The following is a 24,700-nucleotide window of genomic DNA, read 5'->3' on the forward strand; positions in this document are numbered from 1 at the left end:
CTGCGGAGCGGCGCGCGCCCTGGCTGGCGGCCCGCAGCCTCGGCGCCGCCATGCTGCGGCCGGGCTGCCTGCGCGGCCTCGGCGCCTGGCGGAGGCGGCTGGGCCCGGCGGGGCGCCGCGCCTACTGGCGGAGCGTCGGGATGACGGAGGGCATCGTCTCGCAGGCGGACACGGACCACCATTTCGTGCACAAGAGCACGATCCCCACCATGCACTTCCAGGACAGCCTGCCCAGGTTGGGGGCCGCGGGCCGCCTCTCCCCTGCCGGGGGCTGGCGCGACGGGTGGGTGGCCGGGCCTCGGCGCTGGGGGCCAAGGCTTTTGCTCTGCTAACCTTCCCCGAGGACTTTGTCGAGGATCCGAGGTGCCTTTATACCGACGTGTGGGGAGAGTGGGCCTGGGCCGCGTTCTCCTCACCGAGGCTTGTTAGCTTGGTCCTGTGCTGATGCGGAGCTGTGGGGAGAGGTGGATTTGGAGCAGTCACCAAGGGGAATGAGAAAGGAGTTGGGTGCTAGGGAACCAGGGAGGTGGGGAAACTCGCTTTTTGGATGGCCCAAACAGAAGGACCGATAATCACCGTTCAGAGGACCTTGGCTGTGCGGGTGGCCTCAACATACTCAAGGAGGCATGGGAACGTTTTTCCAGAAGAAACTGCTGTAGCCTGGGGTCAGGGAAGAGATGGCGTACATTCAGCATATTCTGAAAGTTCTAGACCATTTTAATCCACTTTATGATCCCGTGGATAAGCGCTTAAGTCCGGGTGACCCAGCACATGAACTCCACAGAGAGAAGTGCTTCAGAACTGCATAATGCACTTTTGTGGAAGCTCTGTTCTTCACTTGCCTACAGTTTTGTTCAGTAATGTATAAAGTTTCTAGGTCTTGTTACTAAAAATATATTACATGGGTGCAGATAACGTTCTTGATATCAGGTAAGTGAAAATAGACTATTAATACCAGTTAATATGAGGTGATGTGCATTGTAAGAAGAGAAAACTAGGGATAAAAGATTATACCTAGATAAATGAAAATCCACTATGTAGTATATGCATAACAAAATGACTTATTCGGCTGTCAGTGTCATAGGTTCTCAGTAAGTCATAAACAAAACTTTGTCAGGAGTAAGTTTTCTGTTTAAAATTACCTTCTAGTTCTTTTTATAAAACAATACTTCTCCAGAATTAAAATACAGGGTACATTAATAATTAGCCATCTTTGCTCAAAAAATAAATAGCTTCCAAGCAGTTATTTGATGACCATTTTGTATTAAAAATTTTTTTTGGTTTCCAGAAATTCCAGGGTACAGTTCAGATCTATGCTTTTAAGTGGGCTGTTGATGCTATTTCTTCTTAACGACGATTCCTGGTCCACTGTCGATGTATCTCTTACTACAGAAGCATACTTTCAGGCAGCATGAGAGAGGATGAGCTATGTGCGCCGAGATAGAATGCTTCTTGTGGATTTGAATGTTGTCATTACTGCCTTTTCCATATCAATAGAAAATTACTTAATTTTTGTCTAATAGCCTTCTGTATACTTCTGTACTTCTAGATTACCTATTCCAAAACTGGAGCATACTCTCAAGCGGTATTTGGCTGCTCAGGAACCTTTGCTGGATGATAAACAATACAGGTGTGAGAAGTGGCATGTGATAAAAGAATATAGGCGAAAATGGGTTTAGAAATGTGTTTATTTTAAATGAGCAGAACTCTGTGAAGCCTAGTTTTCCATGGCTTTTTGTCGGAGAGTTTGGATTATTGCTTCCCTGGTAAGATACCACTTCTGATCAAAGCCCAGGCATTCATAAAGCTGCTTTCCTGCCTGAAATTTCGGGTGTATAGTGTGTAATTACGGAATGGTTACCTTTTTTGGCTGTTCTCTCAGTAGGAGTGTTAATTAAGGTCTCTCTACTGAGCAGTGTATTTTTCAAAACTTATGAGAGTTTAATATCTTTGAGGCTTTTTCACTGTCACGTGACTGTAGCCAAAGTTCACTACTAATAGCTGACAGACAGACAGATATGGACAATGTGACTGTCTAAGCTTTGTTTACTTTGAAAATTAGGCTAGCAATCACTCCTCCTTAAGAAGTGGCAAACAAATTCTAAGCCCAGAGTCATTTTTTTTCTTTTCACAATATTTTCTTGGAATGTAGGTTGTTATTATTTTACTTAAAGTGCACCTCTGCACTTAAAAATAAAAATAAAAAAAAATCATCTTTGAAAGCACTATGGCAGGCCGGGTCGAATTTCTAAGTTTTCAAGTAAGAAGATACTTCCAAATGCCAGCTCTGCAAGCTTAGGATGCAGTCTTGACACAGTCTATGAAATTCTAAAGTACTTTACCTATGTGCTTTTTTCCTCTTAAGTTGAGATGGATAAATGTAACCTCAAATTACCTGGCATTTGTTGATCTAGAGGTTGCACAGATATAAACCGTCTGACTAGAACTTGATGTTTTGTGTTGCTTGCTTCAGTGTCCACTGCTTTATTAATTGTATTGTAGCTGCAACTAAAAATGAAGTCAGAATGCCAGAGTGGTCAACGTGAAACTTGGTCTGCTCAGAGGTGATTAGAATAGATTAGCTTTAAGGGCCTAAATTTTTATTTTGCAAAAAATGATCATTTAAAGAAATGAGCAAGAAGAAGAATTTTGCTATATTGTAATAATGTGCTATTCTCAATACTGTAGAAATACCAAAAGAATTGCCAAAGAGTTTGAAAAAGGAGCTGGCAAGCGATTGCACAGGGAATTGATGGAGCTAGATGAAAAGAACACACACACAAGCTATATATCAGGTTTGTTTTTCACTTAATATCCTACTAAAATGTATCAAAAGTTGGAATCAACAAGCTACCTAAACTTACTTTTGGACTATTTGCATTTACTTTTTCATGGCAAGTGTGGTGCTTTTATGTTGAAGCACATCATAAACTTCCTTCCATCTCTTCATCTTCTATGAACCTCGTAGTAAAATGTCGTGTTTTGTTAATGCAAGATAATGCAATTCTGTTTAAATTTCATATATCTTCTTTTTCCCCCTCCTCTCTTAATGTTAACTGTTTCTCTACTGAAAAAGAACAAAATGGTACTTTTTCAAAAATCACACTCAAACCCTATTAATTGGGTTTTGAACCTGTCTTGAGAACCTGTCAGTTTCTAAGAGATGAGATCTCACTTTCCAGTCTAAAACTGAAGATGGAAACAGCGTACAATAAATAGCATCAATTTTGTAAAGGCAAAGGCCTTTTTTTCACCTTATTTCCAATTAAGAGGCACTGTGAGTAAGGCTCCAGTCATTCATATGATCTGATATATTTACAGTGGAAGGAAAAATAGTAAATACTACTAAAAGATAACATGAGACACAAATTTGACATGCTTTTTCCTTCTCATTTACTAAAAAAAAGAAGAAAAATCAGGATTTTTCTCCAATAAAAGATTTGGAAATTCTTGGGGCTTTTTTGTTTTACTTGAATCATCAGAAATCTTCATTCGGTTTTCTACAGTGAAGAGTCTTAAATTACATGATGATTTTCAATTATGTATTTAGCAGCAACTTTAGCTATAGTCTTGAGTGTAGATTCTTATCTATGGAAATCTTTAAAGGGTTATCCAAACAAATATTTTGTCCTCCAACAAAAATAGGAAAGTAAGGGAATGATGTTTGAAAAGGTCCAAGCAGAGAAAAGTATTTGGGAGAAAGGTAAAAGGAAGTGGGTAAACAAGTAAAGAGAAAAACACGATTTTATTCTTTACTAATTGTGATAGTTTTCATCTGTAAAATTTAGGTGTAAACACTTTCCTGTGTATTTCACAAATACTAGTTTATTCAACAACAGTTTTTCAACAATAACAAAAGAATAGAACTATTTTGTATATCTCTCCTTTGGTATACTTTTGTGAAAAATGTATTCTGCTGGAATGGAATATTCTGATCTTACTGTTAGTTACCCTCTCCGAAGGCCAATGTTTAGTGAAGTCTGTGTGAAATGATGTGTACAACTCATGCCTATTAACGAAAAGATTTTTAGATGAATTGAAAACACAATGAGACAGAGCGTAATGAACATATCATGAAGTAAAAATAGCTTCTCTAATTCCGGGAGTGGAGTGAGTTACTGGGGAAACTTACCTCTTTTATGCTATTTGTTACATGAAAACATAGCATTTTTTTAAAAAAAAAAAGTTAGATTTATAGTGAAAATTCAACATAAAAAAGGGAAATGGAACTTAGTGTAAAAGCTTCAATCTTTAAGAGAATTTTACATTGTCTTTATATCAGTCAAAACACTTGTACGAATGTAAAGCTGTGTCAGCAAAGTAACAAGTTGTTATCTAGAAATATTTTGTGTGATGTATTTCTACAGATAGCTAACAGGGATTTAATTGAGTTTTAATCTTGTTTTTGTAGATCCTTGGTTTAATATGTATCTTTCTGCTAGAGAACCTATTGTTTTGAACTTCAACCCTTTTATCAGTTTAAGTCCTGACCCGAGAGAAGCCTACAACAACCAGTTGATAAGAGCAACAAATCTGATAATATCATCCATAAAATTTCTGAACTCTCTAAAAACGAATTATTTAAGGCCAGATATATACTATGGAAACCCCAAGTGGAGTGAGAGTAGGCTCTTCAAAAACTTTATTCGTCTCCTTCCAACCTCTGTGTCATGGTATGGAGCATATATGGTAAATGCATATCCATTAGATATGTCACAATATAAACGTCTCTTCAGAAGTTCCAGAATTCCAAAAATAAACAAAGATGAACTGTTTACAAGTGAATGCTCAAGACACTTGCTAGTGATGAGAAATGGACACTTTTATATTTTTGATGTGTTGGATTCTGTTGATAATATTCTGCATCCATCTGAAATTGTGGCTCATTTAATTTATATTATACAAGAGGCAGATCGTTTACCTGAATTTGCGCTCTCATACTTGACCACCGAAGACAGGAATATCTGGGCAACAGTAAGACAACAACTTCTTGAAGCAGGTAATGAAGAAAACTTGAAGAAAATTGATAGTGCAATATTTTGTCTCTGCTTAGATAATATTTTTCCAAAGGATGAGGATGAGCTCTCCCATTGCTTGCTTCATGGAAACGGTTTCAATCGTTGGTTTGATAAATCTTTTAGTCTGATTATTACAGGTGATGGTCATGCAGGAATAAACTTTGAGCATTCTTGGGGAGATGGAGTTGCAGTTCTCCGTTTTGTAAATGAGGTTTATAGAAACAGTACACGGCACCCAGCTCTTTTACCACATTCTAGGTCAACAGAAACTACTGTCATAACGTGTGAGAGACTGAAATTTAAATTGAATGACTCAATCCAATCTGCTATACATGTTGCACACAAGAAGTTTGATGAAAGGCAGAAAAAAATGTCCATGAAGAGGTTTCAGTTCAGAAAGTTTGGGAAAGACTATATTGTAAAACAGAGGATGAGTCCTGATGCTATCTTTCAACTTGCATGTCAGATTACTTTTTATCGACAGTTTGGAAAAGTTGTTCCTTCATATGAAGCATGTAGTACTGCTGCTTTTAGACATGGACGCACAGAAACCATTCGACCCACATCTATGCTCACAAAACAGTGTTCACGGGCAATTGTTGAAGAAAGAGGTAAACGCAGTGTAGCAGAACTGAGAAATATGATTGATGAATGTTCAAAGTATCATAGACGATTGCAAATGGAAGCTGCCTTAGGTTAGTTCCATGCCAATGAAGTCTTTAAAATTTTATTAATGTTATCTGATCCTCTTGGTGTTTGAAGGCCTCCCAAGACTCACTGTAACGGGAAGGAGGTATCTAGATCTCAGTCCTTGCTGTTACAAACTACAAAAGAGGCTTTAAGAATCAGTATTCTGCCCTTTTGACTGCTTTATAGTCTGTATGGAAATTTTGAAATTGTGTTTTAGCAAGGGTGGATTTTACCTTAAGAAAAAAAAAAAAAAAAAACATTAGAACGTCAACCCTTATTCTCTAGCAGATATTAAGAGTGTTACTCTCTCTTATAACTGTTACATATATAGAATGTATACATTAAGATATCAAGCTAGAGACCTTAAATCCAAAGACTCCTTGTTTATATTGTTCTCTTCAAACTGTTATCAAGAAAGGTGGGTTTTAAACTCCAATGAAGAATTCCTGTGATTCTGAACTGCCGATCTTTCAGTTGCTCTCTCCATGTCTCATTTCAGTTGCCATGTATTCTTTGATGATAAGACTTCAGTTTTTAATAGCTGGGGGAAAAAATTCTCTACCCTGGCATGCAGAATCTCTACTCATTTCTTAACAGTTTGAGACACTTAAAATAACTGAAAATGAGAAAAGGCATCAGTTTCCATATATATCTCCCTTCTAGGGCTCCTTTTAAAATGTTATATGAGGATTAGAATCAAAAGTAATTTTTACTTTCACACAGTATAATGGACTGCCATCACAGCAAAGCAGCAGCAATGTATGAGCTTTCTTTTCAGAACATCCATACAAAAATTTTGGGCTGGAAAATTCAGTTTGCTTAAATCTGTTATCTTTGTAAGTGCAGGATGAAAAGAAGCCACGTTAGTGAAATTGCTAGGAGGAGGGGTTATGTAAATTAATGTGTCCATTATGAAACCTGGACTTTCAGAACTGGATATCTAAATTAGGCATCTGTATAAATGATATGCATCTGATGTTGAATAAGTACTTTCTGTTGATTTCAGCTGAAGTCTTGTTACCTGAATAAAGGCATAAGATCACACATGCCAGGTATCTCATTACAACTAATAAAGATGCTCAAAATTAGTAACCTAGGTATCTTATTAATCTAGTATACTAAAGGAAAATACCATTTCTAGCTATTTTAGCTTTGGTATTTGCCTATTACAAGTTTAAAGAAAATCTCTGCATAGTATTGCATCATAATTAGTAAAATACATATTCTCAGGTCTTAAAACAGGTTGTGCATTTTTGTTTTTTTAGGAAATGGATTTGATCGCCATTTATTTGCATTGAAACATCTTGCAGTGTCCAGAGGTGAACCTACACCTGATTTCTTTCTTGACACCGCCTACCAGAAAATAAATCATAATATAATTTCAACGAGTACATTACAAAGTCCTGCAGTTAATCTTGGTGGATTTGGGCCAGTAGTATCAGATGGCTTTGGAATTGGATATCATGTGTCGGACAACTGGTTAGGATGTAATGCAACTAGCTATTTAGATGAAGAACTACAGGAATTTCTGAGATGCCTTGAATACAGCTTAAATGACATTTTTGATATTTTAGAAGGAAGACCTCTTATGTAATACCATAAATGATAGCAAAATTTTGTTTTTAAAGTAACTTCTGATTATTAAAAATAATTGCACAAAAGAACATTAAAAATACAATAATGAGCATTAGTACTGGAAAATGCCATTGTAAAAAACTAATTATAAAAGAAAGGGAAACACAAGCAGACTGATATTAAAGTGTTAGAGTGGACCCCATGTTGTTATTTCGCGTTCATTTGTTTTCAACGTTAACGTAAGCCTTTCCTTCCCAGGTTTTCTCCAATCTTTCTGTTGTAGTAGCATCAGCTGATGTAAACTTGTCTGTTTTTTCTGTCTTTTTTTTTTTCCTGTCCTTTTTTTGGCTGTGCTAACCTCTGTCTTCATGGTTTTATATTTTTGAGGAAGGTTTTTAAAATAAAAGTTTACCTACTTGAGCACAGGAGAGAAGACATTTTGCTGACTGAATTCAATTGTACATTTAATTGTTCATTGTATACCTTGATTAAGATCTGTTAAGGTTTCAGCCAAGAGAGAGCAGCTTTTGGCATTCTAAACAAGCACGTTTTCCACCAAAGCCAAACTGTGTCTGTGACTTCACGAAATGGTATCTCTCTTCTAGAACACCTGCAGAAGGCAAGCTGAAGTTTCATTCATACCCTTTACAACACTTTATTAGAGGAATGTAGGAATGATACTATGCCGAGGTTTTCACTCACAAAGAACTGAAATCGAGTTCTATGAAACTGAAAGTTCTAGACTAGACTTGGAGTTGCTCCGTGGTTGAAAGGCATGGCGATTGTCACTTGATGCTGTCTTTACATGATTTAGACATAACATTCACTTACCACCTTTTTTCTCCTCTTTCCTCCAGTGGTTTACTACTCTCTTTATATCCCAGATTAAGAGGAACTGAGGATGTAGAGACATTCTCAAATCTGTATTGCCAAGGCTGTAGCACAGGGTTGCAATAGCACCTGTGAACACTGGTAACGTTAAAAGGATTCTTGTCTCAAATGTATGTAGTACATTGTCATTTAGCGCTTGTATCTAAGTTTATTATATATGTGAAAAATTTTCAGTTACTATTAAAGAATTCTTTTCTTGCTAGAATTTTAAAATAAATCTAGAAAAATCACTTGAAAAAAATTTAATTGGCAATGAATAATCTATTTCTCATTTTCTTGAGACCTTATGTTATGATTTATGTAAGTACAGGGTGCTCACCTGAAACCACCGTGAAGGAAGCTATTTATTCATATAGAAGAGCTGTATGTTATTATGTACTCTGGAAAAACAGGCTTTCAGTATCTTGACTCAGTTATGGGACTAAAATTAACAAGCACAGTTGATTTTAATTTTTGCCTCATTTGCCAGGAATAATGAATAGGGATCGTTATCCTTTTATCTTGCTAGAAAATTGTGGTAGTTTTTCAACGAAAACGCAGATACTACAGTGTTCCTGTCCCAAAGGCATGCATTGTAAATGTGGCATAGATTACATATAGAGCAATTAAGATAAAACAAAATACTCAGTAATTCTGTTAGAGAATATTGAACATATAAGTCCAGAAGTGAACTACTGGACATATATACTGTTTTTTTCAGGATTAAAGATCTATGTCTGTCTTCATTCACCTATTGTCTTTATTATATCAGCGAGGACTTGCAAGGGATCAGTGTGCGATTCCTAAATCCTGTTATAAGACATCCTGTAAAAAATCTCTTGGCCCCTTTTGCCGCTCCAGAGGTTCTGCCCCTAAATTCAAGGCTGTTGTGGTTTTGTATTTGAAGAAAAATGGTATGAGATGCTACTCTTCTGCCCTAGTTGATAATAGTAGGAGAGAATGCATTGTGTGTATTAATACAGTGGGATACTAATACAGTTAAGATTGTATTTCACAGCAGTATAAAAGCACTATTGCAAAGAAGTATTGATAAGTCATGCCCTCATAAAAAGGCACTGGTTTGAAGCTGCTACAGTATCCTTATATGTTATGTTTATGTATTTGAGCCTGGTTCTCCAGTTTTTAAACGATGGACATCATCTGAATAAAGAAATTATCTTGCATCTCATTTCCCATTCGTCATGAGTTGCAGCCTATCAGAGCTGTATTTATGTAGAAAGTTTGTATGTAATCATGCACCTTAGCTTCTCGTAATGACAATTAAAAGAAGCCTGTATCCTGTGGCTAAGTAGCATTCCCAGGTACCATAAAGTATTCTGCTAAGACACTTAAGATCCCATCTCAGGTGAGTAAGCAACATGCCCCATTTTCTGTGAGATAAAACTAAAGTTAATTCGCAAAGTGCCTGCTCTGAAATGGTTTTTAAAAAATCTTCCAAACAGGGCTCCTTGTTTTGGAAACTCGGTTCTTCCACTTGGATATTACCAACCTTAACTCTGTTGCTTCTCTGGCACGTTGCCCTCTATTGTTTTGTTTCCCTGGCTCAAGGAAAACTGGGAGATGGGCAGCATGTAAAAGATGTCGGCAGTGATTCTGTTAGTAGTATTCGTTCCTTACTAACGTTCATGTTGTTCCTGAGGTACAAATACAAAGTTGCAGTGGCCTGTTTTACATTAAACACTAAGAGTTTGTCAAAGGTCCCAAGCTGAAGTTGCACTCTCTCTTTTATCTGGAACAACTCTGAAAAAACAAATGGGCTGAAAGTCTTGCTGCCATTCTTCCCCCTTGCAGCACCTTTGTCACGGGACTTACTGGGACCGTGGGAACACAGTCCTCCTCCATTACATACCTGGTAACAGATAACCAGGTGACCCTTCAGCAGGTCCACAAACAGTACTGCCTCTGTATCTAACCTAGCCTTGCCACACAGCTATCAAAAAGCTCTTTGTAAAACATGCTGATTGAAGTCATGCAAGGAATACCTAAACTGTCCACACACATTTCCAGCTTTGTTCTCTGGTGTTGATGACTACCTAAGTCAATATAATTATATAAGGAACCATTTGAATTTAAATTTATGTTGGTAATTTACTGGTTTCATTGGTCGTCAGTGATTAGTCTGTGATGGAGTATACCATACCCTCACAGTCCAGACTACAAAGCTCTGGGGAGGACTCTGAGGAACCAGGCATAGGTCGAGTTCATTAACTTCCTGGCAACCAGCCTAGTGCATATAACAAGTGGCTAAATATGTCATTGCTTAAGTAATGGAAAAGCTAATCATTACAGTGAAAGTAATGGCAACTGCTGCCCTTTGTGAAGGGCAACAACTGAGTTGTGTTCCTTATGTCAAATCTCAGGAAAGGGAGTTAGAGCCATTCTGTTTTTCTCTCTCTTGAACTTAAAAACCACAGGAAATCATATTTATTTTGTTTAGCCTGAAGGAATTTTGGTCTCTGTTTCCATTTTGTCATAGGGAGATATGGGGACAGTGTTTGAGTAGATGCCAGAAATCAATTTTGTTTCATTTTTAGTACTTGCACTCTTTTCTAGAGGAATACTCATCTAGACCAAAATTAGTGAACACTTCAAATGTTAATTTCTGCTTCAGTTTCACAAAGTATGCATAACTTTGTTCACAAAAGAATTGACTGATAAAAGTTATCCTTCTGAAAATGCAGAACTGTAGAGGACATTTGGATATATGTAACAAACAGCTTAATTGTCCAGATTAAGAGCCTTGTGCCTGCATCTTCACTAATAAAATATGTACATTGTTTTTTAGTATCTTCATACAAAATTATGAGAGATGTAGACACTTACCTGATAATTTGGGATTTTTTTTTCCTATGGGCTAATACAGTGGACACAACATCAAATGCTAAGTATCTAAGAGATGCACTATGGTAATACTTCATCTGAGTTACAGGGCTTAAGGTGTGAAAGGTACATGTCTCTGAGGAGTGAAGAGAACTTACTGCAGACACAACATGTCCATGAACCCAAGTGGGTGGCTCTGTGGGCAAGTGATAGAGTTTCTGGACAAGGTATGTAGTCCTGAACCCCCAAAACTTCCCTATTCTACTCATTCTTACACATTCCCATTGTTTTTATGGGATGCTGAACTATGTCTAAACTACTTAATTTTATCTCAGCTTACGTATTTCAGAGAACAGCTATGGACATTATAGGTGAGACTCGGGATGAATTTCCAGCTGTAGTAAAACTGAAACAGTCAAACAGTCACATGAGTGTTCCTGGCTTGTAGTAAAACTGAAACAGTCAAACAGTCACATGAGTGTTCCTGGCTTACTGAATTTTACTGCCATGAATGTTCTCACAAAGGAGTTTTCCATTCTGGATATAAACTACTGTAAGTAAGTGTATTCTAGTCACCATTCATTGCAAAAGCATCCTCCTCAAAAATTGTTTGGGGGGGGGGGGGAGAAGCAGAGGGGGGAAGCCATCCCATCAACAATCAGGAAAATGAGAGTAAGGTCCAGATTCTCAAAAATACTTAGGCAACCAAATTTAGGGACTCTGGCACCTAAGATCAAAATACAAACCCTCAGAAACTCTTCGGGCTACCATAAAAGCCCTAAAGGCTTATACTCCACCAATAAAGCCCTTTCTCTGGCTAAACTCTGGCATATACACTCCAGTCTCACTGCACAGGTGAGACAGAGGAAGAAATTCCAGTTGGAGGTTCCAGCCGAAGTTTCATCCTCAGCCTCCTCAGTGCTATTGGGATCAAGTAGCTCTTGCATTGCTCCCAAGCAGAGAGTGGGTGGGTGTGTTCAGCAACAAGTGACAGCCTAGTTGGAATTTTCTGCATCAGCACCAACTATGTGTATATATCCTAACTGAAAAAGAAAAGCAGCTGTTGCAACGGTGAACGTACCATGCCCTGCAGAATATTACTAGCTCCATAGGGTGCTGAAGGGCTGGGTAGCAGAATGCGGAAATCTTTGTTGCTGATGTTCCTTGTGGAGTGGGTTGGCCTTGGCTGGAGTTCAGCTCCCTCTCCTCCCACCACATCTGCAATGCTGGACTGGGAGCTAGCTCAGCTGGCTAATGGAGGAACAACTAATCAAGGTTGTGCTTAAATTCTGCTTTGGGCTTCTAAGTAAGGCCCTTTATAGATCCAGTTCTAGCGCTTCATGCTCTCCTTTTACCTCAGAGGAGAACTACAAAGATTAGTTTGTTGTATTTTCTTTAGTATGTTTGGATACTATTGTATGTAGGATAGCAAATCAGGCTTCTACATGATAATAACCGAAAGCATATGAGGAATAAAATTTCCCATGAAGCTTCGAGTTGAAGGTTGTTCGTAGGGACAACAGTAATGGACAAGCAGCACCACCTTCCCCTATGCTAGACACTATATGAATATAAATAGTTCTACTAAAAAATAAGCATTCTGTACACAAAGCAAGTAATACGTGAGGAAAACAGGGACCTTTCACCTGGCATCGTCCACTGATAAGTGCTGGAATCTTGCAAGTTATCCTGGAAGAAGGGGTTGGGAGTAAGAGGAAGGAAACAAAGCAGATTAAAAGTGCCATGGGTCAGTAAAGAAGCATCTTGTAAAAGATGTCCACAGAAGTGAACAGATAATTCCCATTATAGCTAGCACTGTCCAAGCGACAGGAGCAAAGCCCACTGTGATTAGAAATGAACACAAAAGTAGCACGTTTTTAATTATTAGTATGTTTAGCCTCTACAGTTTAAGCATTTCTAATACGCCTGTCCTTACATTAATCAATTAGCAATATTATTTTAAAAAATGTATTGTTAACAACAATGGATAAAATCACCAAGAGTCAAACATTACATGGGTTTAGTTATGATCAAGCACTGTTTCAGCTTAGCACATGCTCTATCAAGCCCTTTACGCTCTGAGCCGATAATAAAAATTCACATGCACACCTGCATCTGATAGTGAGCTTCAGGTTTTCTTTGGATGCTGAGTCTCTTGGAAAATCCAGTGAGCGTGACAGTCTCCTGGCAGGTGCTAAGCATCCTGAGCACCTACTACTTTTTAAATTTGGATGATAGTGGCAGTTTCTTGGTGCTGAGCCAGTACAGAGCTAGGAACACTGAAAGGCAATAAAACAATTACAGGGAAGGCTACCACTGTACTCTATGCCTGGGCCAAACAGCAGGTACAAAAGTATGTTATTTCCCTGGAGCCATCTGTGCTAAATAAGCATAGAATTTTTTTCAAGATGTTAAGTATATAGCATCATAAAAAATGTGATAGCTATTACTTGAACGAGGACAGGACGTGTCGGTAACTTGGGTGTTAACACAAAGCAGGTAATTTGCAAGCAACAATAATATCTTTCTTTAAACAACTCGCATAGATGGAAAAATTAGAAAAGCTTTCAGGCACGAGAGCCCTACTTCAGTGTGCTGAAAACCTTCAGGAGTTTTTCCCAACTGCAGTGCTTGGCTTAATAAAAAGATATAACTTTTACCTATAGTCTTTGTGTTGCTTGGGTCCTTAGTCCATCACAGCCTCAGCAAAATACCAGCAGAACATGGAAAGCCACAAATGAAATTGTTTAATTTCTTCGTGTTAAATGAAAAATTAATCACAACTAATTAACAGTTAAACTAATCGCAACTAATTTTTGTAATAAAATGGCACGCATTTTACCATAACTTTCACATAAGATAATTATTTCTGGAATAGTCTTTCCTCCATAAGCCTTGATGCTTTAATTACTAGAGTTTGCAATAATAAACAGTATTTCTCAAGCATTTCTTTCCTCAAAACAATCCCATTGTTCAAGCATCACGGTCAGTGCCTGTCAGGGCACTCTCTTTATCTCACACAGTAAGAGTCATTAACGGGCTAAGCAGAATATTTGCATCTTCAAAATCTATTGCCAAACTCTTGCAGCCGTAAGTGCTACAAAAATTTGCAGGGCTAAATACCATACCTGGTCACCTTGTGAAAAATATTGGCACACCAAAGTGGCCTCTCTATAAGGTTCAAGTGAGAGATCATCTTTGAATGCTAATGAAGACCCCTTTGGATGTTCTCTGTAAGTAATGTAGGAAAGTAGATTTTCTAACAGTATTCCATTTCCCAGTTTGTGTTACTACAAGTAAAACTGTCAACTTCACCATCTGTAGCACAGTTTTGTAATTTATAGATGTCAAATGTTGAAAACTCAACTTAATGTTTGTTCAAGTAAGAAATTCCACTTAATAGGTTTGCATGAATAAATCCTACAGGAAACAATATTCGATGGGTAAAATTACATAGAACTGATCTAACGCATCACACTCCCTTGCTCTCCACGCATTCCTTCTGCATCTGCTCACTACTAGTACTGTGCTGTTTCTGACCCTCCTTACACCATTCTCTGATCTGACTGAATTTTTTGACCCAGTAGAAAACTACCTGCTATTTTTTGCTGGAGAACAAGTCTCCTGAGTACCACAGCTAAGGACCTGGGAGAGGTGGAAAGTGGTGAATATGGCTGGTCACCTCATGCTGAGATCAGAGACCTGGCCCTGCTGGCTGCTCAGGCCCACCTCCTCTTTGCTGCCAGCCAAGGGCTCCTACCTTCCTTATGCCGACTCCAGAGTTCAGTGAACCCTTTGCTCAGCCAAAAAAGCGAATAGTTCTCTGCAGGGTTGGTGCGGTGAAACGTATTGGCAAAGGAGACAACAAGCAACGGAGCAGCGAAGGGGAAGGAGGTGAGTACACGCAGCTGAGGAGGGGGAAGCACCTACCATTTAGATCAGCTTAGGCTGTCTCAGAGCTGCAGCCGACTGTCCCACAAAACTGCAAGTAGAAGGGAATCTCTGCATTCATAACCCCTCTTCCCCCACAAGAAGAATGCCCTAGCACCTCTTCAGCAATATTACTTCCATTCCCCAACTCCTTCTTCCTCCAATAACCTTCAAAAAGTGAATCAAGTGGGCAGACTAATGGGATGCTTAGAGAACTGGTGAAATCCGACTCCCTAAGCCAATGTTTGCGTGACCAGCAGAAGTAACAACATGAATTACTTTCCCTAGTCGTATCAAAATAAAATAAACTTCAGAGTTTATTTCATTTCAAAATTAAACATGAAAATAAGGAACCGTACAGTGCTACTGAGAAGGGTTAGTACTTTGAGAATAAATGTTTGGTTTGAAAACTACTTTACCTACAGACTAGACATTTTTCCCTGCTGGATGTGATCTCCTATCCAGCAAAGACTGGCTCTCACCAGTATACGTGCTTCATATGCTGCACCTATTAATGGGGTATTTTCATAAGCTTTTTAGGCCTGGAATTCTGGACCTGACTTCACTAGCTCTTGTTACACTGAAACAGGACCTTATTTCGAGTACACCGGAGCAAAGTCAATGGGACATTGCAGAACAACGTATTACATGCAGCAAGGAAAACTTACAGCATCCAGCCCTGTGATTAATAATGTCTAATTAATGTTTACAGTACAGCAACCTCAGGTCAAGGCTCAAACTGGAGTTCAAACTACTGCAGTCTTAGGTTTTATCTGGCTTTTTCAAAAAGATGGCTTTATGATAGGATAAATATAACTGTTGTTTATTCTGTTCAAGCTGCTTTTAGAAGTAGCTTACAGCACTTAAATGTCTTGCAGAGTCATCACGAAAATTTTCAAGCCAAAGCATAAAATACGTTTCTCTGTTCTTTGCTAGGCTGATTAATGACGGGAAAACAGATGGTGTTTACACATTTGTCAAAACTAAACTAAACTCCCGAAACTATCACCAACAAAACACTTCTACTGAATGATCTGGAGGGTAGATTTTGCAATTCTGCATCAACATATCTCTCCAGAAAGCTTTAGTTATGCAACCAATGACTTTCTGGTCTCTTGCCCACAACTATTATTCTTTCCATCTCTTCCCTGTCCCTTAAACATCTCAGTCCCACTCCCTTAACTTAGCCACTCCTCATCTCCTTATTCAGCTGTTAGTCTCTCCTCTCAAACAGCCATTCTCCAGTCTTCACTTATTGCTACCAGTGTCAAACAGCCATTCTCCAGTCTTCACTTATTGCTACCAGTGTTTCTCCTGATAGTCGTAGATGCCCCATCCTTTTCAGTCTCCTTGCTCTTGAAGTATCTTCTGCTGCATTTTCTGTTTTTCCTGAAGTCTCCTTTCCCCCGTGACTTCCAATCATCTTCTCTTTTTTACCCGACAACCGAATACCTGTCCTGATATTCCTAACTTCTTTCCACTTGGCCTCAGCTCCTCATCCTACTTTTGCCAGTCTCAGGTCTCTCATTCACATTCTAGCTCCCTCGGTATTCTCTCTCCACCCATTGTCAGTCTCCTTATTGGTTCCCTTCTCAAGCTAACTTCAGTCTTTTCCGTTTCTTCATCGAATATTTCAGTATACTTCAGAACTGAACATGAGCGTATGCATCACCAAACGTTCCCAAATTCAGGAGTACATTGGTTAATGTGAAGATGTCCGAATTGCACCTAAAAACATGGGTTGGCAGGACAAAAAACAGCATGCAGAAATGGGTCTTTTGTGGCAATAGTGACATAAGCAAATCTGGAGGTATGCTGCCAACTGTAAAACACCTAATCCTTGCACTTCTGGAAGTGCCATATGATACTATGGAGCTGGCCTTGGCTACAGACTGAGACATAGCTTGTACTTCACTCTGGAAAAGCATAAGCATTGCTCTGAAAAGAAGTTAGGAGGAATAACTATCAGGCAAGTGAAATATTTATATTTCTTACATTAGAAGTCATCACAATCTGTCTTCTAGCATTTTTCCACATCATCTGGCTACAACCTTATTAGTACTTTACACAGCTGTTGCACAGAAGTGTAATATTATTATGGAAGTTACACACAGAAATATCCAACTCTCTGACCCTAAAAGGTTACAATAACTTAAGTTAGGTGCATATTTTAATATGCGATAGTAAACAAAATGGAATTGAACATTTTTTTAAACATAGCAGCCTTAACATTCTGCAGGTTTTCTTCTTTGCTGTCAGAAAACCAGAAACCTAACAGCCACCCAACTCTCCCTCCTTTGTCCATAACCACTTAAGTTAATAATTCTCTATTCTTTATGTGACCATCAACAAGAGAATTGAGGGAAAAATAAACTGATTGACAAACTTCAGGAAATAAATAAGTGCCATCTCCCTGTAAATAAGAGTGTATTTAAAAGTAAAAGCAAAACCTCTTTAAAAGTTTGCAAATAGTATAGTAGAGAAGTACTTATTACAAGTGACCTATCAAAGCACTTAAATATGAACATGACGTTCCCCTGATTTCATATGGTTAACAGTGAGTGCACGATCAAGCACTTCACTGGATTTTAGCTAGAAAATTCAATGCTGCAAAAGACTGAGCACTATTCCACTGACACGAACACGCACGTGAAACTTTTAGGTAAAACTTCCTACTGCTAGCGTTCTACTGAATGTCAACATATTACTCAAAATCATAACTTTCTTACACTAAACTGTATCTTTGTTAATTTAAATAGGCAATTTTTATTAAAGCAGTACTTGGAAAAATGAAAAATAAAAAATATTGTTCAAGAGGAAAAATCCTCAAGAGAAAACACTAAGAACGACAGTGATGAAAAGGACAGAGATGGAGAAAGTTCCAATTAATACCCTTTGGAGAAGCAAGGCTTTCCTGAATTTCCTGTTGAAAAGTCAATTAGCAGCAATATTCACATCCTTCATTCCGCACTGGATCAGGAAGTGGACCTGCAGTTCTAAACAAAGCTCAGGCAAGACTGAGAGCTACTTGCTGCTGTAGTTGAGTGCTTAATTTGGGCTGTACGTATTTTACGGTCTTTATGACTACCATACCTGTTGTTACCATTAATGTCTCCAGAGTTTCTTTATACTGGAAAAATAAAAAATCAAACAAAAGAAAGCCCCTATCGTAGCAGTCACACAAATCACTGGTGGTATAGCTGAGGACTGTACAGTATTTTTCTGTGATGCATATTTTTCAATAGCACAAGATATTAATGTTTAAATTTCATCACAAGTGAAATTAGGTGGGGTAGAAGAGAAGAAAGGGAGGCAATATTCCCTCCCCCTCAGCGTGACCCAAAGCAATGTATGCTCCAGGTCCTCTGGAGTAGCAGCTGTATCACTTCACCATCTTCCTTCCTTTCCTTCCTTACCTTCCTACCACCTACACTGTGGCTGCAAGGGTAAGAAAGAAGAATATACAGAAAAAACACACAAAACTGGTCAGTAAATAACAGCAATTTCTAGCAGATGAGCAGGATGTGATTCATCTGACAGAAGGCAGGCATTTACATCTGAACTATTCAGCACCAGTTGATTTAATGGTGGACGAGAGGAGCAGAAGGAATGCATTTCTATGGCGTAGTTCTAAAATACACAACTAAATAGGTCAGATTTACCTTAAAGTTTAGAAATGGGCAACCTTAAAGTTGCCAATTTCTCTCTACTGGCCACAAAACCAATGTAAGGGGACACAATCAGATGCAGACATCTAAATTTATATCACTATATGAAGGATTCATCATGTTTAAATTGATAACGTGCTTTCCTTTTTTCATCGTGATGAATCAGACACAGATGTTTTCCTTTGATATTCCTCTACTCCCCAGTACTTTTAAATATATTTAAATGAAAACATAGGCCTACTTATTATTCACATACATTAAGACAATCCAATGCACGAATGAGGGAAACTCACAGATGAAGACCAGTTAGCTTGAAACTGAACCTGAATAGGACAGAATTTCTGCAAATAGCCTACAAAGCACCAAAACTGCATTCTAAAGAACCAGAGCTATGATGCAGCCACGTTAACAGGTAGACAAGTCAAGCATTCCAGGCTGATGCTAAGCTTTACAGAATGTCTCCCATGAACTTAGAAGCAGCATGCTTGACTGCACGGGCTGGGTAGGAGATTCCACCACATCTCAGACCACGGCCTGCTCTTCACGCAAGACAACATAGAGGGAAACTTACCCTCTCCTGGGAGCAGGCTTATCAGGGCAGATCTGATATCATACAGTAAATTCACATATAGAAACTAAACTTTAGATCTAAATACAAAGTATATTTTTTAAATGAATAACGTATTTAAAACAAGTTAAAACACACACACACACACACGAGCAAAACAAAAAAAGAACCGCTACATTATGTACCAATTTTTTTTTTAACCCAACAGCTTCTTTCTTATCCAACAATAGAATCAGGAAAAATGAATTATGCATGACAAGTATTGGTGACATTATATGATGTACTACCAATAGGAGTTCAGGGAGGAAGAAGAAAATAAGTACCATGGAACCAAAGTAGTGACATACGAATAGGCATAGAGAAGCACATTAAAACATATTCACGTTATGTACTTGTCTTTGTGAAAATCTGGCTCTTTAGATTAATAAAGACCAGAGATTACTTGCATATCTAAAAAGTTTAAAATTTCAATGTCATTTATACAGAAGGTATTATAAGCATAAACTGTTATATATATAAATATAACCTTTATACCAGACTATTTAACTTAAACTTTCCAATGTGTTTTATAAGCAGTAATACACTATACTACTCTCCCTACTACTCTCTCTCCTGAAAATTAAGAGAATTCCAGCAAAATAGGATTTCTAAAATGTCAAGTATTATGAAGCAGTCTGCTGTACATAACACTTTTTGAAAGGCGATAGCAAAAACATTTCACTGGCACAAGGTCAGTCAATTCTGAGAACATAGGAGCTTCTATTTTTATCTTTTCATTTCTACATCATTCAGTGCTTTAACGTAACATTAGCATTAGAATTTCATCTGGAAACAATCTTTACAGACACGCTAAATTTTTATTTGATGACAATGATTCTTCAAATGGACATTCACTTCAAGGATTCTACTTTATAGCTGTCACTTGTTCTGTTACTTGCAGTTTGCTTTATTTTCCCATAGTGAAATCACCGTTATTGTTGTACTTGTCAGCATAATAGTCTGAGTCAAAGCTTACAGACAGGTCTGGAGGACTCACATAAACGTTTCCGTTGTCTACGGTAACTTTATGAATCCTTTGTTTCACTCCTTTTGATTGCCACCGTGGTGTTGGTGATGGTTCCATAGGGTTTATGGCTTGATATAATCCTTCTCCTGTTTCCAAAGTAATTTTATACTTATGCCAAGGACAAATAATACATGGTTGACCATTGAGATCCTGAAAATAAAAATGAAAACAAACAAAAAAACAAACAAAAAAGGGAGAAAAAGTGAGCCACTGACTTCTGACTCTTCCTCTCCTTGGAAAATATTTTATGCCAAAAGATATGCCTAGTGATTTACCTGTACTGCACTGCACTGTTCATGCAGGAATATAAAGTTTGATTTCTAAGAGCACCATTGTTTTAGTAGCGAACTGGACTGGTGATTCATTTGGTGCTGGAGAACTGTGTCCAAGAAGTGCCCAGTATCAGCCCTTCCTTCCAACGTTCATAGTACGACTGCCTTATAATAATATTCTACCATTACGGGATGCATCCATACAGCAAAGGGAATCAGATTCTAACCCCATTTCTCCCTTCATTTAAGCTTCATGAGATAAAAACATGTATAAAATGTCATCTTAAATAGGGTGAGAGGCAATGCTATTCTTACAAAACTACCTGTTTCTTTCAACATAACGTTCTGATAAAAGTATTCAAAAATGCATTAGAAGATTTCATTATTCATGCACTGTTTTTATTATGCTTACATACCTCTATTTCTCCAAGATGTAAAGGACCTCCTGCATCTAAAACATGGTAGAAAATGATATTAAGTTATGTAACAAATTTTATACGTAATTGTTACAACATCAAGATCATATGTGCAAATATCTTACGGTAGCAGCGAGCGTCCATAGCATAAAATTTCCCTTCGTGGTAGAAAACGACGACTTCTCTGTCATTGACCTTAGTGGTTATTCTTTGGGACTTTTTAATGTCGTCTTCTTTACCAACATATACAGGTGCATCAGGCTCCGTTTCAACTGTTCCTTTGCCTGAGCTGTGCAAATCCATGTCCTTAAAATGCAAAAAATTCAAAAAGACACCTTATAAAACAATTTGTGTTTGGATTTCTACATATAGAATGGATGCCTTAGTCACAGAGAAGCCACTAGCCATCTAACGTGTAACACGAAAGAAACAGAAGTTTTCATAAAAGATCATCAATATGCACATGAAACAAAGCACAGGAGTTTGATAACAGTGTTTAGCCAATGTGTTCATTAACAGAACTGGGAGTGGGAATGCTGACTGTTGCAAACTGATGCCTGAGGCAGAGAAAGATAAATTCTAAATCTCTATTTATTTACTCTACACTTTAATCACCGTCTTCTCTCAAAATCTATATACAAACAAACACAAAGATGCTAAATGCAAAATACAGCATTTGCTGTAAATGCAAAAATTAGCACTTGCATCTAAATCCAATATTGTTTAAATAATATTACAACTAGAAATACAAACTGATACAAGTTGATAAAAAAGTAAAAACATTGCCTGCAAAAGGGAAAAAAACCTGTCCAGCGAGACGCTTTATCCATACGAGCTTTTTAGCAAATGTATTCTGCTTTTTCCTTCTTCTCCCTATTTACTTCAAATGTCTGACACAGGCTCTCTCTTTCAATAGGGGGCATAAGTAGGTCTCCCTCTTTTAGCACAAAACCTATATGAAAGTCTTATCTTCGAGACTTTTAATCTTCCTCTCAAATTTGGTTACAATTAGCTGCTGCGTTCCAGTTACCTTAGAACTCCTCATAGGCACATAGCATGTTCATAGCACAACCACATTATCCTCACTTCCTCAGAAAGTCAGGCTAAAAAAAATCTTGGTACACATTGAGAATAAAGAGGAACCGCAGGCAGACATAATGAAGTTGCAAAGAGGGTTAAGAGTTACAAAGAGTTGTATAACTTCTCAGTCACACAGCTAGCCATACAGTACCTTAGATCCACGCCAGATCACAACAGAGATGAGAAAACACACGAAGAAATGAAGGCTCAGAATAATGATTTCCAACATTGGCTCTCTTCAGTATTCCTACCACAGCTAGGCCTGCTTTGTCCACACGCGTAGCAGCTTTTATCAAAGTGCTTCTTTTTGTGAAAAGCTTTTTTTTGTGAGATAGCGGGGCTGGCCCTAATAGCATAAAAAAAGCAGGCTTTTCACAAGGCTCAGCTTGGCTGGAGTGATCTGTGCCAGGACTGATAAAGCAGAGAAGATCTGGGACTGCCCTGATAACAGACCAGCACAGCTCCAAGTTCGATTTACTGCGTTTCTCTTTATAAGCAACACTCCATGACTGCCTCCCATCAAGTGGGTCACATGAATTTAAAACCACGTTTATAAGTCATTTATTACCCTCCCATGAGTATTCATGCTCAACAACCACATGTTTCCTAATAAGATGTTATACCAAGAAGACTGGGATAACACCATGGTATTTTCAAGGCCAGTTGTTTTTTGATTTATGCATGATCAGCTCTAAGTACAGATTCTTTGCACTCCAGATACAGGTGCTCTACCAAATCCTGCCTACAAAGCAAAATGTCACAGTTTTCAGACTTACAGAACTGCCTGATAAAACATTCACATTTTTCTTATTTTCTTTAGAAAATAAGCATAGCATGTAGCAATCTAATCATGAGAGCTGGAATAGGAAACTCCCAATTTTTACTATCACCTTTTGACTAACTCTGTGTATAAACTTCCCAGATCAGCCAAAATCTTAAAATACGGGTGCTTGTAGTTAGAAACATTCTTGTGAAGACAGCAATCAGAAATTATATATGTAGATAGGCAGATAGATAGATACAGATATGTCCTGACCAGTATTAAAATAACACTTAGCACCAAATCTCCTGTTCATTTAGTGAAGACATTTCTACAGCCAGCCCACATTTGTATACATATATTATACAACTGCCCAACACTGAAACCCGGCTGAGATTGTTAGCGTCTTGTGCATCCCATATTTATTAACTGGAATAAGTAACAATAGCAAACTGCTTCGTTTTACAGGTAGACTGAGATGTAAACACTTCCATGTTTATCTATAATCAACCGTTTAAGAGCAGCCCCAGCAAAAGCAGGTCCTACAGAACAAAGCCCTCAAGGCAATGTGTACTTGTTAACACAGTACTGAGTTTAAGAAAAAGCACTGGCAGAAGACTGCCTTCCCTTAGGAAAGACAACTAATTAAAGACTCAATAACAAGAAAAGCCTGCAACTAAACTCTTTTACTGCAGTTCTGCTGTTGGCCACTTTCTCATTCACTTTCTCATCCATGAAGTGGAAACATACTTGCAAAGCATTAACAAAAAAAGAGGAGAGATTTCAAACCAAAACAGTCCAGTAGACACTGAAAGCCCAGAAGGAGGCAGCGGCTTCTTGCCTACAGCACCCTTCCCAGTCTGGGAGAGGTTGGGATGGGCAGGGGAACCTTATGGAAGAGAAGTCCGATAGCCCTCCAAGCCGGTTTTCATTTTACATGCTTTTCCACTTTTCCAGCAGGCAACTCTCAGCCCCGGGTGTGATGCTATTTCTGCAGCACTGCCTCTTGTGGCAGGAACCTACTGTAACAAAGATGGGCTGTTGCTTCCCTCCCATTCCTGAAACAGCGAAAGACTGGCATTAGGCCCTTATCATAGAATTTCTGAGCTAGTAAACAGTCACCTATTAAAAGCACATGAAATTGGCATTTTATTTGTTTGCCCTCTTAGAGCTCCTTGGAAAGTGTAGTTTCCATTGCATGCTACGTAAGGGGAACTAAAAATCCATTTTGCTCGACTGCTTTGTTTCCAGGTCACTAACCAAGCTAAAATCCCTCTGTTTAAACAAGACTCATAAGGTACAACTGTCGGCGCAAGCCTCTCAGACCTCACTGCATCCCAGCAGAGCGGAAGCGCAAGACCCAGAGCGCGTCCTGCCAATAATCCCGGGACTACTGAGGGGAAGAGGAGCACAGGTGCTCGGAAACAGGGTACAGCCCAAACCAAACCTTCCCCCTGCTTCAAGCCCCGCCGGCAGGCCCGGGCTGGCTCGGTGGCACTGGGCTCGCTGGACGCGCCTCGCCCGGGCAGGCCGACAGCGCCAGGAACAGCCAGTTTCTCTTCCCGGCTCTGACGAAACGCGGTTAACCAAACACCAGAAAATCCCCAAACATTCCCTTTCCCCGCAGCCCGCCCGGCGGGCCCTAGCAAGGCTCCGGGAAACGCCTGACCACTCCACGCCCTCCCGCTGGCACGCCGCGACGGAGGGAGGGAGGGAGGAAGGAGACGGTGGCGGGCAGCACCGCCGCCGCACTTTCCTCCCGGCCGCGGCGCGGCGCCAGGGGGCTGCCCCGCCGCCGCCGCCCGCCCGCGCGCGGCCACGGGGGCCGGCGCGCGCCCTGCGGCCGTTGCCGCTGCCCCGCCCCCCGCGCGCCTCCCACACCTACCGAGCCGCTGCCCGCCTCGGGGCGAGCGGGAGCGAGACTACAGCTCCCGGCGGGCACTGCG

At 39.2% G+C, this 24,700-nt stretch overlaps 2 protein-coding genes across 5 annotated transcripts; one reads left to right on the forward strand and one right to left on the reverse strand.

Moving 5' to 3' along the window:
• Window positions 1–4: 4 nt before the first annotated feature.
• Window positions 5–9,341, forward strand: LOC138064682 (carnitine O-palmitoyltransferase 2, mitochondrial-like). Of its 2 annotated transcripts, none has more exons than XM_068928391.1 (5): window positions 5–235; window positions 1,550–1,630; window positions 2,689–2,795; window positions 4,412–4,999; window positions 6,974–9,341. In XM_068928391.1, exons 1-5 carry the CDS (start codon window positions 51–53, stop codon window positions 7,300–7,302), a joined length of 1,290 nt encoding a protein of 429 aa, XP_068784492.1. In that variant the 5' UTR covers window positions 5–50; the 3' UTR covers window positions 7,303–9,341. The 2 variants fall into 2 exon arrangements, with proteins under 2 accessions (XP_068784492.1, XP_068784491.1); XM_068928390.1 differs by having other exon boundaries at window positions 12–235; window positions 4,412–5,713; window positions 6,974–9,335.
• LOC104150336 (Rieske domain-containing protein) lies at window positions 7,825–24,700 on the reverse strand. Of its 3 annotated transcripts, XR_011137925.1 has the most exons (6): window positions 24,640–24,700; window positions 23,544–23,812; window positions 21,040–21,220; window positions 20,915–20,949; window positions 13,104–20,376; window positions 7,825–7,893 (listed from the first exon to the last, which is right to left on the reverse strand). XR_011137925.1 is itself a non-coding variant. In XM_068928392.1 (4 exons), the coding sequence occupies exons 1-4, from the start codon at window positions 22,221–22,223 to the stop codon at window positions 20,107–20,109; spliced, it is 564 nt and encodes a 187-aa protein (XP_068784493.1). In that variant the 5' UTR covers window positions 22,224–24,417; the 3' UTR covers window positions 12,903–20,106. The 3 variants fall into 3 exon arrangements, 1 of the variants encoding a protein (XP_068784493.1); XR_011137924.1 differs by lacking the exon at window positions 24,640–24,700 and having other exon boundaries at window positions 23,778–24,417; XM_068928392.1 differs by lacking the exons at window positions 7,825–7,893; window positions 24,640–24,700 and having other exon boundaries at window positions 12,903–20,376; window positions 22,146–24,417.

This window comes from Struthio camelus, chromosome Z (assembly GCF_040807025.1).
Source record: "Struthio camelus isolate bStrCam1 chromosome Z, bStrCam1.hap1, whole genome shotgun sequence".
NCBI classification, from domain to species: Eukaryota; Metazoa; Chordata; class Aves; order Struthioniformes; family Struthionidae; genus Struthio; species Struthio camelus.

Bases quoted from the DNA above. Each gene is read 5' to 3' on its own strand.
- LOC138064682 (XM_068928390.1), top strand. From the start codon at position 51: ATGCTGCGGCCGGGCTGCCTGCGCGGCCTCGGCGCCTGGCGGAGGCGG. The intron at 236-1,549 runs GTTGGGGGCCGC...CTGTACTTCTAG, and splicing joins TTCCAGGACAGCCTGCCCAG to ATTACCTATTCCAAAACTGG. The intron at 2,796-4,411 runs GTTTGTTTTTCA...TTGTTTTTGTAG, and splicing joins ACACACAAGCTATATATCAG to ATCCTTGGTTTAATATGTAT.
- LOC104150336 (XM_068928392.1), bottom strand. From the start codon at position 22,223: ATGTTGGAAATCATTATTCTGAGCCTTCATTTCTTCGTGTGTTTTCTC. The intron at 20,950-21,039 runs GTAAGATATTTG...ACCATGTTTTAG, and splicing joins TATGGACGCTCGCTGCTACC to ATGCAGGAGGTCCTTTACAT. The intron at 20,377-20,914 runs GTATGTAAGCAT...TTTTATTTTCAG, and splicing joins TACATCTTGGAGAAATAGAG to GATCTCAATGGTCAACCATG.